The sequence below is a fragment of the Dryas octopetala genome, chromosome 7 (genome assembly GCF_963921425.1).
Source record: "Dryas octopetala chromosome 7, drDryOcto1.1, whole genome shotgun sequence".
In the NCBI taxonomy this organism is placed as follows: Eukaryota; Viridiplantae; Streptophyta; class Magnoliopsida; order Rosales; family Rosaceae; genus Dryas; species Dryas octopetala.
The window spans coordinates 7,341,581-7,354,866 of NC_141372.1; the positions used below are offsets into that span (position 1 = coordinate 7,341,581).

Consider the following 13,286-nt stretch of genomic DNA (forward strand, 5'->3'; position numbering starts at 1 on the left):
ATCAAAAAAATTTCCAAACTTCCCATTTTGCCCTTGAATACAATAAAAAAAAATTATTATTTTAAAAACTTTTTTTAAAATATAATTAGAAAAAAAATTAAAAACTAAAAAAATAGAAAATGGAAATACCCTTTTTTTTAGGGGGTTTAATTCGATTTTGTTTTTAATATTTAAAATGCTTTTTTATATAAATGACGAAAATACCCTTGAAATAAATAGAAAATTTAACTAAAATGACGGTAGGTGATAAATTGGCCAATATGTGAAAGTTCAGGTGGTAAATTGGCAAGAAAAAAAGTTTGGGTGGTATTTGAGCACACCCTTTATAGTTCAGGTGGCATTTGAGTAAAAAAACCTTTCAATTTTAGTGAATTTGGGTAAGAGTTGAAATACTTTTGGGATTAAGATGGTTTTACATGTAATTGGATATATTTTTAACATGGATCAAGATGTGGAGTTTGTTAACTCAATCCACTGTTTTCCAGGCCCAAGCCTGCCCAAGGTTTTGGGTCCAACACTTGGAAAGTAAGCTTAGGAGTATTGACATGCTGTAGCTATAAAGCCTATAATCTGCCAGATGGCCCAGACCCTAATAACCAGGATATTGTTAATTAGAGAAAACTCTACAATACAACCACTCTATGTCACATAGTTACACTTTTGATCTTTAAATGTTAATGGGTTCACATTTTCCCTATTAGGGATGAATTTTTTACCATTAGATATAGATGTATGATATCAAATCTCTTGTCCCATATATATGTATTTTGGTGTGATATGTTGTTAATTGTAAATTAGAATCATACATTTAAAAATTTTAAATGATTTTACCTAATTAATAGTATCGGTTCATAATTCGCAATATTACATGTAAGACTTGATAAATAAATTACTCAGTTAATCATAATAATAAAAAATTATTTTCTGATTCAAGATTGCTACATGCCTCTTGTCTCCCTGTTTTAAACACAAGGCATGTAGCAATCCAATTTCCATATCAAATGTTTTCCACCAAGCATGTTTTCATGTTTCAGAAGTTTCAAATCTTCCAACATCATTTCTATGAACCAAAATTATAATATTTTCCAAATTATTAAGTAGAAATAAGGGCTTAAAATAATAACACAAAATGACTCATTCTTTTCAAAAGTTAGAAAACTAACTCCTTTTGCATGGGAAAAGACCGTGCATAATTTCATTATATACTCTCTTTTTTGCATGCATGGATGAATATGAGGTCGAGATATGACTATATGAGTTAAACAGATTAAAAACTCAATGGCTGAGCCAATGATTTATCTATGAGGACTATGAGTAAAGAGGCCTTTTGGAGGCATTTCATCCAACAACTTTTGCCTACCCGTTTAAGAGAAAATCAATAGAACTGAGGGCCATAAGCCAAATTTAATAGGAGAAATCAAAGAAGGCTTAGGAAATTAAATTTAATGGGATAAAAATGATGCATTACTAACAATTGACCCCACTAGCTACACTATGTAGATCTGTCAGTGTTGAAATTGTAGAGTTTCTTATATATATATATATATATATAAGAGTAAAAATATTTGGCCAATTCTATTAACATGTGAGTAAGTTTTGAAATCAAATATCTCATTTGGCAAGCAATTAAGGTATTTATTCTAATCTAAAATTGAAGGTGGGCACAGCCGCACAGCAGACATGGACACTATTATTACAAACAAATCCATCACAGTCAGTCAAGAATGAGCTGGCCGCCCCAACGCTTGAAAGTTCAAACCCACTTTTTAAATGGGATTAATACTTTAATATCGACTCAGTGCTTAGCCGAAGCTCCTTGCCATTTGCTGTAACACCTTCTGGTTAATGATTCTTCTGTTCAAACTTTTGTCAAATATTTAGGTCTTCTTTAATTATTGGGATTGGATGGCATAGATTATGTATCTTAGACATAATAACAAGCTGAGATCGGAATAGACCGTAAAAGTCATATTTTGTCATAAGTTATGTCTTAACTCAAATCAATTGGGCTTAAATATTTTGGGCACTCTGATTTAATATCTTAATTTGAAATCTTATGCTAATATTAGTTAATAAATATAAGTGTCATTCTATTGTTAGATTGAAAATTTCTCTTTTACAAACAAATTTTGAAGTACAACGGTTGTATACAATTGGTCTGGTAAGATTAGTTACATAATTAGCGTGGGGATTAGTTACATGGTTAGTGTGTGAGATTGAATGTAAGACATATGTTATACACAACAGTGGTTAATTACATTTACACCCCCTGAGATTTATTGTCTTTTCACATATATCCCTTGAGGTTTCAAAAATTACACATACACCCCATAAGGTTTCAAAACTATTGCATATAACCCCTATAAGAGAAAAAAATAAATAAATAAAAAAGAAAATATTTGTATTGAGGTTGGATCTTACACCTTGAGTAATCTTATTAGGCCATTTAACCACTTAACATATCTTTTTGTATAATTTTTCATTATTTTTCGTCTCACTATAGGGGGTTATATGCAACAGTTTTGAAACCTCAAGGGGTGTATGTGTAATTATTAAAATTTTAGGGAGTGTATGTGAAAAGACGATAAATCTTAAGATGTGCAAGTGTAATTAACTCTAGTTTAAAATAGAATTCACGTTACAGCGCTGAGGTGGATAACTATGAACTGTTTATTGCTGGTCTTAACTCATATTAGGGGCCCCACCTGGGCCACCTCAATAGACGGTCCATGTCTGCATGGTGACCCATGTTTAGCAAAGCACCTTTCCACATCCCAATTTTAATTCTGATTTCGTTATTTTTCAGTTTTATTCCAATTCAAATTATTCAATAATACACTCACTCACTCCAAAAAAAACAAAAAAAATCCCAATTCAACAAACAAACAAGAAACGAGAAATTTCCCCAATTTGCGCCAAAAAGGAAAATTTACAGCGCGAGAGAGAGAGAGAGTGAAAGTTTTCATCTTTTGAAAATCGAAGAAAGAAAGGCTTGAGCTGATCGTGTATTCCAGCAAGAGCTTACTGCAATTGTGTTTGTGTAGAGAGAGAGAGAGAGAGAGAGAGAGAGAGAGAGAGAGAGTTGAGGTGATCTGAGTGGTGGTGGTGATGGCGATACTGTTCGCCTTGGTAGCGCGGGGATCGGTGGTGCTGGCGGAGTTCAGCGCGACGACTACGAACGCGAGCACAATCGCGAAACAAATACTCGAGAAGATCCCCGGAAACAGCGATACCCACGTGTCCTACTCTCAGGATCGCTACATCTTCCACGTCAAGCGCACCGATGGCCTCACCGTCCTCTGTATGGCCGACGAAACCGCCGGCAGTATGTCGTCGTTTCAACGATTCCGTTTTTTTTCCCCCCCAAATTCCTCCATTTCGATTTTCCGATTTCACCAATTGCTTTGATTTTGTGCAGGAAGAATGCCTTTCGCTTTCCTCGAAGACATCCACCAGAGATTCGTCAGGACCTACGGCCGCGCCGTTCATTCGGCTCAGGCTTACGGCATGAACGATGAGTTTTCTAGGGTTTTGAGCCAGCAAATTGAATACTACTCGAACGATCCTAATGCAGATAGGATTAATCGACTCAAAGGCGAAATGAGCCAGGTAACGAAATCAATTTCATGACCAAATTATATACCCAATTCAATTATGGATCTTAGTTTTCGAATTTTCGAATTTTCGAATGTGTTTTAGGTGAGGAATGTGATGATAGAGAACATTGACAAAGTTTTAGAAAGAGGGGATCGCTTGGAATTGCTGGTTGATAAAACTGCCAATATGCAAGGAAACACCTTCCGCTTCAGAAAGCAAGCTCGCCGTTTCAGAAGCACTGTGTGGTGGAGAAATGTCAAGCTCACGTATGTTCTCTAAATTGAAACCCCTCTATTACTGAAGAGTCATTTTAGAATACTGAACATTTTATTATTTATTTATCATGTATATCAAATCTTCGCTTTCCTTTTCAACTTATTATTTGTAAGAGTTGTGTGTAATGTGACAAGGATTGTTTTCTTGTCAGAAACTCTGCTATGTTGTAAGGTTGTGAATGAAAATTCTACAATGCATGTCACCGCATGACATGCGGATGTTTTTTGACCCTTGGATGTTGACGGGTTCACCTTTCTACTACTAGGGTATAGATTGTCCACCCGTTAGATGTGTTTGTATTTCATACAAACACTGTACCAGAGACAGACTCTTTTGTTGGATGGTCACTTATTCAAACAAGAATTTACATTGCGTTTTGTTAGTCTTAAGACTGCTGGCATGAAATAGGTGCATTAATATAATTATAATGCAATGCATCACTTACCTGCTCACTTATGATATTCTTTGGATCTTGCAGGGTTGCATTGATATTCCTTCTGCTTGTGGTAGTTTATGTTGCCCTAGCTTTTTTTTGCCATGGGCTTTTACTACCCACCTGCTTGAAGTGAGAGTGAGAGAATCAAGTGAAGATTGGAATGTGCTTTTCCTTCATAGTTTTCCTCTTCTGGGTATATGAGATTCTTCTATTTAAATTTCCACTGATGTAAGTTGTGCCAGATTCTCATTTTTATGTGGTTTGAAATGATGCTCATTTGAGTGTGTAGCCCATGGGAGTTTTGAACTGCTTCAGGTTGCATGTTTCTTTTTTATTTCATTTTTTTTTTTTCAGCCAAAAGGTTGTATGTTTCATGAAACCATAGCTTGATGAGTTCATATATATTCAGGACTATTTAAAGTTCTGTTGGAGAATATTTGTGGCTGATGTCATTTAACTAATTGTTTCTTCTATTGTGAATATGGTTTAATGGACCAAAGAGCTTAAGGTTCTGCAACCTGAGACTTATGGATGACATTCTTCTCCACATTTTACACAGTAATTGGCAAAGGGGAGATTAAAAAACCAAATTTGTTGCCATATCGATGTGCACTCTTTTTGTGTATCCCCAAAACCGCATGTTTATTTTAATGGCAAAGGGGAGATTAAAAAACCAAAAAGAATGAAACAGAGTTTGAATTTCGTTACTTCGGTTCTAAATGCACTCAGAAAAGCTGTCATTTGAAAACTTGTATGCTTGGTAAGTTGTCAGGCCTGATCTAAGATCGAATCAGTGACCAAAAGCTAATGGACTTTCATGTTTCAGCCACGTATTAGTTGAACAGCTTCTAAGTTACTGAGCTAGTTCTATTGCCTTAGCCAGAAAAATTGAGGGATTAAAAAGACTAAGAGACTTCTTAACTTAAGTACTGAACATTACACTACCAATGTAGCGACTGAAGAGATGAGAAATACTTATCCTAGATAACAATTTTTCTCCACCGATCTAGATCGTCTGTGAACTACCATTTCTGGCTTACTTGCCTACAGCAGTTGCTGGAACACACTGGTTGACAATGATTCCAAGTACAATAAAATGACAAAATGGGTTAATCATACCGCATTATGAAGTCTCAGAAGCACCAGAATGTCGCATCCATCAGCTACAAAGTTCATTCCAGAAACACTAACTGCTAAAAACTGGTTATTGCCTATGTTTCTGTGTGTAAGAGAGTGAGTGCAAATCAAATAGAGGACGAGCTTTGTATTTCTTGGGAGTTAGCATCATTATATAATAATATAATATATATATATATCGTTCTATGTTACACTAGAGTATCCTCTACAAGGTGAAACTTGTTTAACAACTCCTCCAATGCTTGCAAGGTAGTCTTATAATGTTCTTCAGATTGTGCCCCTTCTTCCGCAATTGGAAGGGCAAGTTTATAAAGATGATTATGCCAGCACACTGGATTATACTCATCAATATTACTGGAGCCATGATGTAGAAGATACCTGCACTTGAAATCTTTACTCCACCGTGGCAAAATGTAGCGTGACGGGATTTCTTCCACACCATTATAATTCAAAACATTTAATGCATGCCTACATAGGTAACCTTTGTAGTTGAACAAACTGCAGATGCATCGGATATCCACTTGTGTTGTCTCGTACAATACCTCATAGCTTCTAACTTCCTTCTCGGTTCCTTCAACTTCAACTCGTTCTTTGACTATGTAGGTTATTATAGGCCCGTTCATATTCACCTGCCTTGTGTTGAAGCAGGAGTACATTCCCTCAACCTCCAACTGGAACCTCTTGAAAATTTCCTTTGTATATACCTTACATAGCTGCGCTTCAAAGTTACATTTTGTTTTCAATTCAAAGATTGAATTTCTTGATTCCATATCAGCCACCACCTCTTTCATGCGCTTCCTATGTAGAGCTAGATCGTACTTATCAACGAATTCCTTAAAAGATGTATGTTTATGTACATAACCATCAAAAAATGCAGTCAATGTCTCATTTTCTCGAATAGGGATCATTCCTGCAAAAAATATGTCTTTTAAATAAACTGGAACCCACATTTGCCGTTCTTCATACAATGTCTGAAGCCATTTATTATCCCCCAGTTCGTGGCGCTTGATCATTTCAGCCCACGAAGTTTCAAACTCAGCTATCTTCAAGGAATTATAGACAGATTTGTGCAATTGTCTTTTGATGGCTTCATATCCCTTCAGTCCTCCCAACTTCTCCGGAAGTCTCTGCATGATGTACCACAAACAATAGCAATGACGAGCGTTTGGGATCACCTCAGACACGGCACTTTGCAAGGGCTTACATTGGTCAGTAATGAAGACCTGTGGAGGGCGCCCTAGCATGCATTTAAGCCATGCCCTCAGCATCCAAACAAAATGCTCCACTGACTCGTGCCCAAGGAAGCCACATCCCAACAACACGGATTGTCCGTGGTGGTTTACCCCAACAAATGAAATCAGGGGGATTTCATATTTGTTTGCCAAGCTTGTTGCGTCTATTGCAACTGTGTCACAAAAGTAGCCATATGCAGCCCTGGACCTGGCATCAGCCCAGAACACATTCCTCAGGCGTCCATCATCATCAAGATCCATCAAATAATAGAAATTAGGATTTGTCAATTTCATGCGACAAAAGTAGTTGTAAACTGCATGAGCATCTCCTTCTTTAAGTTCCAAGTGTTTAGAGTGATCAATAGGATTCAAACCTTCACTTTCACTAAAATTTGAGTATCCATTGCTCCCAACATCCACAACAGCTGTTCGATACAGTTTGATAGTATGAATTTCTGTAACAGGATCTGGCTGTGGTTGTGCGTTTTTGGCAGCAATGATCATTTTCTTATGTGACTTGTAAAACCTTTTGCTTTGTGGACTCACCTGATGGTTGTGTTCAAGCTCTAATTCAACTATTCTCCACCTTTGGGAGTCCACAAGCCTGATAACTATCATTGCAGGACAACCAGTTCTTGTTTCGGGTCTTGGATTGTTGGCTTCGCTCTTTTTCTTGAAACCTGCACTGCTGCAACTTAATTTTGCTCTATACCGCTCTTTTCTCTTTGACCTGAACCATGAATTGCTTACTCTGATGCCAAAGCCTTGTTCTTTAGCATAAATATTGTAAAAGTCATAGGCTTCATCAAAAGAGTCAAACTCCAAACCAACGGTAGGTGGTGGGGGGTCCTTTTTTCTTTGTGTGTCCCCATTTCCATTATCATGCACAGTGCAGTCTCCCTCTAAGTCATAATCAACACCTTCGTCAAACACTGGCTCACTATTGAGGCAAACTTCTTCCATCTGAAATGGCAAACATAAAAAGTCAACTTTTTACACACGGTTAAACAAAAAATTTATATGACAAATGCAACATGAATTTTAGGTTTCATGATTTACAATGAATTGCTAAGATAGCATTGTGCCCAGATGCCAAAAAAAATTTCAATTCCAATAAAGAAATATTTGCAAGATAACAGTGCAGACACAAAACATACAGAGATCAACTTCTTAAAGGTTCTGATACCTAGCCATTGACCAGTAAATTTATCTTAAGCACTTCTGATTAACAAATATGATACATCAGCTATTCCAATGCCCTTAGCTTAGCATCTTCAAAGTTACATCTGATCCTAGTTTGGCACTGTACAATTAATTCATGAGAATAGAAGAATCTGGAGATTGTTATCAATAAGGATTTGGAGCAATAGACGGCAGCATTTGATGAATACTTGCTATTTCCAATCATGTAAAGTTAATTGGAAATATTCTTGACAGCAAAGATTTTTCTAAGAATGTTGAAGAACTTACTCATTTAAGAAAAGAAAAAAAAATTAACGGATTGACACCTTTAATTATAAGGGAAAAAACTGCAAATGCTTACAGGAATATCTCCAGAATTTATTTAAAGAAAAACTGAGCCTCTGGTTTCTTAAGCACATATTAAGCATGTCACAACAACCAATGCATGCAAAAACACCCAAAGCATGTGACATCAACCAAAGCATGTGACAACAACCAAAGCATGTTACAACAACCAAGTTTGAACACTACAGGCAACAGTCAAGGGTGCCAGTTACAGAGACTCAAATGCAAAAGTTACTAAGCACAGAACTAAGAATGAATTTAACTCGAGAATGCTGCAACCTTGACAAACGACTATAGGAAACTGCTAATATATACAAGGTCACTACTACTAGTACATACGAATCAAACTATATCGTTTCTGATCATGTTGTTGGTGCTGAATACTTTTCTTCCTGGGTCATTTATCAAATTATAACAAAGTGAATCATTTAAAAGCACTAAGAAGCATGTATTATTCGATGTAATGGAACTTCACCGAACAATTCACTGCAAGTCATATGTCTATATGGATATCTTGGTTCTGAAGAGTGGACTCATGTTTGTGACCTGGAAATTTTATTCTAGTTATCAGGCTACCTAACACAACCCTCCTCCTTTTTACCTAAGGACCGAATGTGTCACTAAAAATAACCCTATACATATATGTGACTTAGAAATCATATTCTCCAGTACCCATGTTGCCAATACACCAACACAAAACTTTAATCTATCCGGCATACAACACAAACTATCTTTAACTGTGATAAATGGTTCCAAAGTAAACAACCATTTCCAACAATTTTGATTCCCTTATCAGACATTTTGCACGTTTGGTGAAAAATTTTAACAAATAATTGTCTTGTTTTTCCAAAACTAAGGGTTAAACTAATTTTTAACCCGCGATACACCCCCGAGTTCAGTATTAAAATCAAATACTGAAAAATTATCAATTTAAGCATCACTTTATCTGTAAGCTAAATTTTTAAGCATGCATTTGTCAGAAAATCTCCAATGAAAAATGCTAGAAGCTTCCAACAATCCCTCAATTAACATGTGAAACCACGTTCAAGAAACATTAACATTACAGTAAATATACAATACAACAACAAAGATTTACCAATTCACACACAAATCACAATCGAGAACCCCAATGAGAATAATAACAATCTCGTTAATTTTTAGTTAAAGACGTTCATTTCGGTTGAATTTTCTTCCTTTGGTGCTCAATTTGAGTGAAAATAGATAGAGATTAAGCAAAGTTAACCACTCTGTTTTTCTAACCTACCAAACAGATTAAGCACTAAAACGTTCAAAATTGAACTTTGTTTTACTTTCCCACCATTTCCCCGCATCCAAACAATCATTGATCAAAGTCCTAGGTCAAAGCGATCCACTGGAAACCCATTGTTATATGCTATAACACAGAAAGTTAGGAAAGTGTAGTTAGAATTTAGGTGATCTTACAAGCGATTTACCGGGTCGGACTCGGCGAGGCGGGTAATCAACGGTGAGAGAAATTGGGGCTGAGTCAGTGCTCCGAGTTGGCTGTTGTTGAAGGAAAAGTGTGAATCACACAGGGGCTTACGGAGCTTCCTCAAATCTATCGACCCCCTCTTCTGACACGTGGGCTGTAGCATTATGATACTGTTTCCTCTAGGGTTCTTCTATTTACAAAATTATAATAATTAATAATAACTATTTTTCTTGAGCTAATAACAATAATTTGGCACCCGAATTTTTTTAGTGGAAATATTTCATCCCATCTAATTACAATCAAACTTTACGGTTTACACTCTAATCCAAATTCATTTGAATAAAAAATACAATCTATTTTGCCGTTTGAAGCTATTATGTACTTAAAATATTTCACCAATTAAAATAACTGGTGAATTTACCATGAGTAACAAGTTTGATTTTGGGGTCTTTATTAATGCAATAAAGTTGATTTTTGTTTATTATTATTATTATTATTATTATTTTTTATTTATTATAAATTAGTAACACTATGTTATTATGGACACGTGGTTAAACCACATAAAATAATTTTCCAATAAATTGATAAAAGAGTTTGAGTACCATTGTCCTCCATGACATGTAAACATAATTAAACCACTAATATATTAATTATCTTTCAATTCAAAATGATCTTCTTGTAATATATCAAGAAATTAATATCATCTTCTTGTGAGGACATGTCCACGTAAGATAGCGAAGCTTTCATGGAATTCTTGATTAATCACTTCTTTCCACATTGACGTTATTATTTTAATAAGATTTAAAGAAAATTGGGTTGTACAGGATGCACCAAGTTCTCTTTGTATGTGTGTTTTTCAATTTAGATGCTATTGTCATGTCATCAATACAGTTTAGGTTTGAAGTGGTTGTCAAAAATTTTTTCTTTATTATTTAGTTACCTATAGAATTTTTTTTTAATAAAGGGAATATGATAGTCAATTAATTAGAATTTATACCCTAATTATAAAGATTATCCACAGATAATCCCAATTACCAAGTTGTATGTCCTAATTATAAAGATCACCAAGTTTTATACTATAATTAATAAGTTAAATATAGGCTTATTTGCACATTTGCCTCCTTGATTTTTAGGTTTTTTCTCATTTTGCCCCCTTATATTTATTTGTCTCATATAACCCACTGAACTTTTATGTCGTTTTCCACATTGCCTGATTTCGTTAACTCTGTCTATACCACCGTTACAAATACTGACGTGGCGGGGCAATTTTGTCTTTTTAGCCGCAGATGACCAATCTTTGCCATGTGGTCATTTGTGGGACCCAATATGCCATGTTGGCAACCTTATCACATTTTTATTAGGCTTATTTGCAAATTTCAGTTTTATGTTTTTAATTAAAAACATAAAACTGAAATTTTAATTAAAATAAATAAATATTTGGATTGTGGGTTTGAGGTGAGGTTGGGGGAGGGGAGGGGAGGTGGGGTGAGACAGTGGGAGGTGCTGGGTGGAGGTGGGCGAGGGGGAGGGGTTGGGCCGAGCTAGGGTTGGGCGAGGAGGGGCTCAGCGTGTGAGGCAGATTGGGGCAGAGCGAGGGCCGGGCTGCGTGCGACGAATCGGGGCAGGGTGAGGCTGTGCAGGGCGGGGGATGGGTTGGGTGGGGGTGGGCGGGGCGGGGGAAGGGTTGAGTAAGGGTGGGGGTGGCCTGGGATGAGGTTGGGCTGCATAGGGTAAATCGAGGTAGGGTGAGGCTGTGTCGGGCAAGGCTGGGCGGGGCGGGGCGGTCTGGGGCTGGGTGGTACGGGTCTTGGATGGGTGGGGAGAAGTTGAGGCTGGGTAGGTCGTCGTTAGCATGTGCAGGGAGGGAGAGAGGGAGAGAGAGAGAGAGAGAGAGAGAGAATGGAGGAGGTTGTCGGCATATGCAGTGGGTGGAGAAGGTGGGGTGGTCGGAATGTGCAGAGTGTGGGAAGAGGGGGATGGCCGGCATGTGTAGTGGGTGGGGAGGTAGGGGTTTGGTTTTTTTTTTTTTATTTATTATTTAATTTAATATAATTTTAAAAGTTTTATTTTAATTTAAAGTTTTATTAGTTTGTTAATTTAAATATATTTTTCGAATGAAATGACAAAATTATCCTTCCAAGTCAGCATTTCTAACGGTAGTGTAGACGGAGTTGACGGAATCGGGCAATGTGAGAAACGATATAAAAGCTCAGGGGGTTATATGAGACAAATAAATGTGAGAGGGCAAAGTGAGAAAAAACTTAAAAATTAGGGGGCAAATGTGCAAATAAGCCTTATATATATACCCTAATTATAAACATTGTCAAATTATGACTGCACAAAATTTGTTTGATTGGCCGTCTCTACTTACATTTCTTGTTTATTTGCACTTTATGTTTCAACGTGTTAAATTAGTGATGCATTAGAGATTCTTCTTTTTGTATTAAATAAAATAATGACTATTAGTCATGGTTTTAGATTGAGATGCGGACGGAAAAAGAAGAATGAGAATAAAAGAGATGAGAATAAAGTTTTTCTCTTATTTTTATTTAAACGTAAATTGAAAAAGAACATTGTCTGATGTACTGAGTGGGGATATTTCCCATCTATAAATAAAGTTGTTTCCCCTTTGCAAAAATAATAATAATAAATGGAGTTTTATTTAACAAACAAGTGAGTCTAGACAGGTTACACCTCTGAAAAATTAACTAATATAATTAAAGTAGTACATGTATGGTAGTGCATAGAAGGATTGTAAATTGTTGGTATTAATAATCTTAATTTTGAAAATACTATTTCATATGAAGGAAATATTCCACATATGCCCCTAAACTTTGAAGTGTGTCTCACTTCTTTTTTTGTTGTTGTCCTTTTTGTACTATGTGATTTTTGTTATTTCAAGTTTTGTGCTATGAGATTTTTTTTTTTTTTTGTCGAATGTGCTATGTGAATTAAAAGCCCAAAAACAAACTGCAAAACAATATATGGGTGATGAGTCGGGCGACCCCACAAATATCTTGAAAATGTAACATACAAATAGAATTAGGGATTGGTGGATAGTACAACGGAACCCAACTCATAAGTTATAACAAAAGCAACAAAATCCATTTGCAACCATATTTTGCTCACGGTATACAGGTCGAAAAGAACAAGATTTGCACTTCTAATTAGATATGACAACTCTTAGTTAAGCTAAGATAAGGGTGGTAGCCTGTCTCACTTTGCTCCCTAAGAAAAATTTACTCACACATTGCCCCGATCATGAATTTGTTACAAAGTTATGTAAAAATGTGGAAGCCTAATATAGATGGAGTCTAACAAATTCTTAAACGAAGTTGACCCGTATTGCAATAAATTCATAATATATGATAAAAATAATTTATTTTTTATGAGTGTATATATTTTATGTATATATCACTTTTATCATAGAAAAATTCGTATGAATTGGTTACATAATATGACGATATAACAATTATACATAATAATTACTCATCTCTCATTATGTGCTGTGTATATCCCTCTCATTACGTATTATGTGTACCGCTTTCATTACGTGTAAAATTATGTGATGAAGAAACAGGGCCAATGAATGTAGACACTATATAATAGAAATTTTCATCATAAATGA

At 35.9% G+C, this 13,286-nt stretch overlaps 1 protein-coding gene and 1 pseudogene across 5 annotated transcripts; one reads left to right on the forward strand and one right to left on the reverse strand.

Moving 5' to 3' along the window:
• Nucleotides 1–2,886: 2,886 nt before the first annotated feature.
• LOC147279181 (vesicle-associated membrane protein 711) lies at nucleotides 2,887–4,743 on the forward strand. Its single transcript, XM_086251396.1, has 4 exons — nucleotides 2,887–3,325; nucleotides 3,419–3,609; nucleotides 3,700–3,863; nucleotides 4,352–4,743. The coding sequence occupies exons 1-4, from the start codon at nucleotides 3,109–3,111 to the stop codon at nucleotides 4,440–4,442; spliced, it is 663 nt and encodes a 220-aa protein (XP_086107522.1). The 5' UTR covers nucleotides 2,887–3,108; the 3' UTR covers nucleotides 4,443–4,743.
• An 846-nt stretch (nucleotides 4,744–5,589) lies between these two features.
• LOC147279182 (protein FAR1-RELATED SEQUENCE 6 pseudogene) lies at nucleotides 5,590–9,789 on the reverse strand (annotated as a pseudogene). 4 transcript variants are annotated; one of them, XR_015123472.1, is made up of 2 exons: nucleotides 9,649–9,789; nucleotides 5,590–7,641 (listed from the first exon to the last, which is right to left on the reverse strand). The product of XR_015123472.1 is annotated as a protein FAR1-RELATED SEQUENCE 6 pseudogene, transcript variant X1 (transcript). The 4 variants fall into 4 exon arrangements; XR_015123473.1 differs by having other exon boundaries at nucleotides 9,660–9,745; XR_015123474.1 differs by lacking the exon at nucleotides 9,649–9,789 and adding an exon at nucleotides 9,470–9,565.
• Nucleotides 9,790–13,286: the final 3,497 nt, after the last annotated feature.

Excerpts from the sequence above, each read along its gene's own strand:
- LOC147279181 (XM_086251396.1), top strand. The coding sequence starts at position 3,109 with ATGGCGATACTGTTCGCCTTGGTAGCGCGGGGATCGGTGGTGCTGGCG. Across the intron at positions 3,610-3,699 it reads TCAAAGGCGAAATGAGCCAG|GTGAGGAATGTGATGATAGA; the intron begins GTAACGAAATCA and ends AATGTGTTTTAG. Across the intron at positions 3,864-4,351 it reads TGGAGAAATGTCAAGCTCAC|GGTTGCATTGATATTCCTTC; the intron begins GTATGTTCTCTA and ends TGGATCTTGCAG.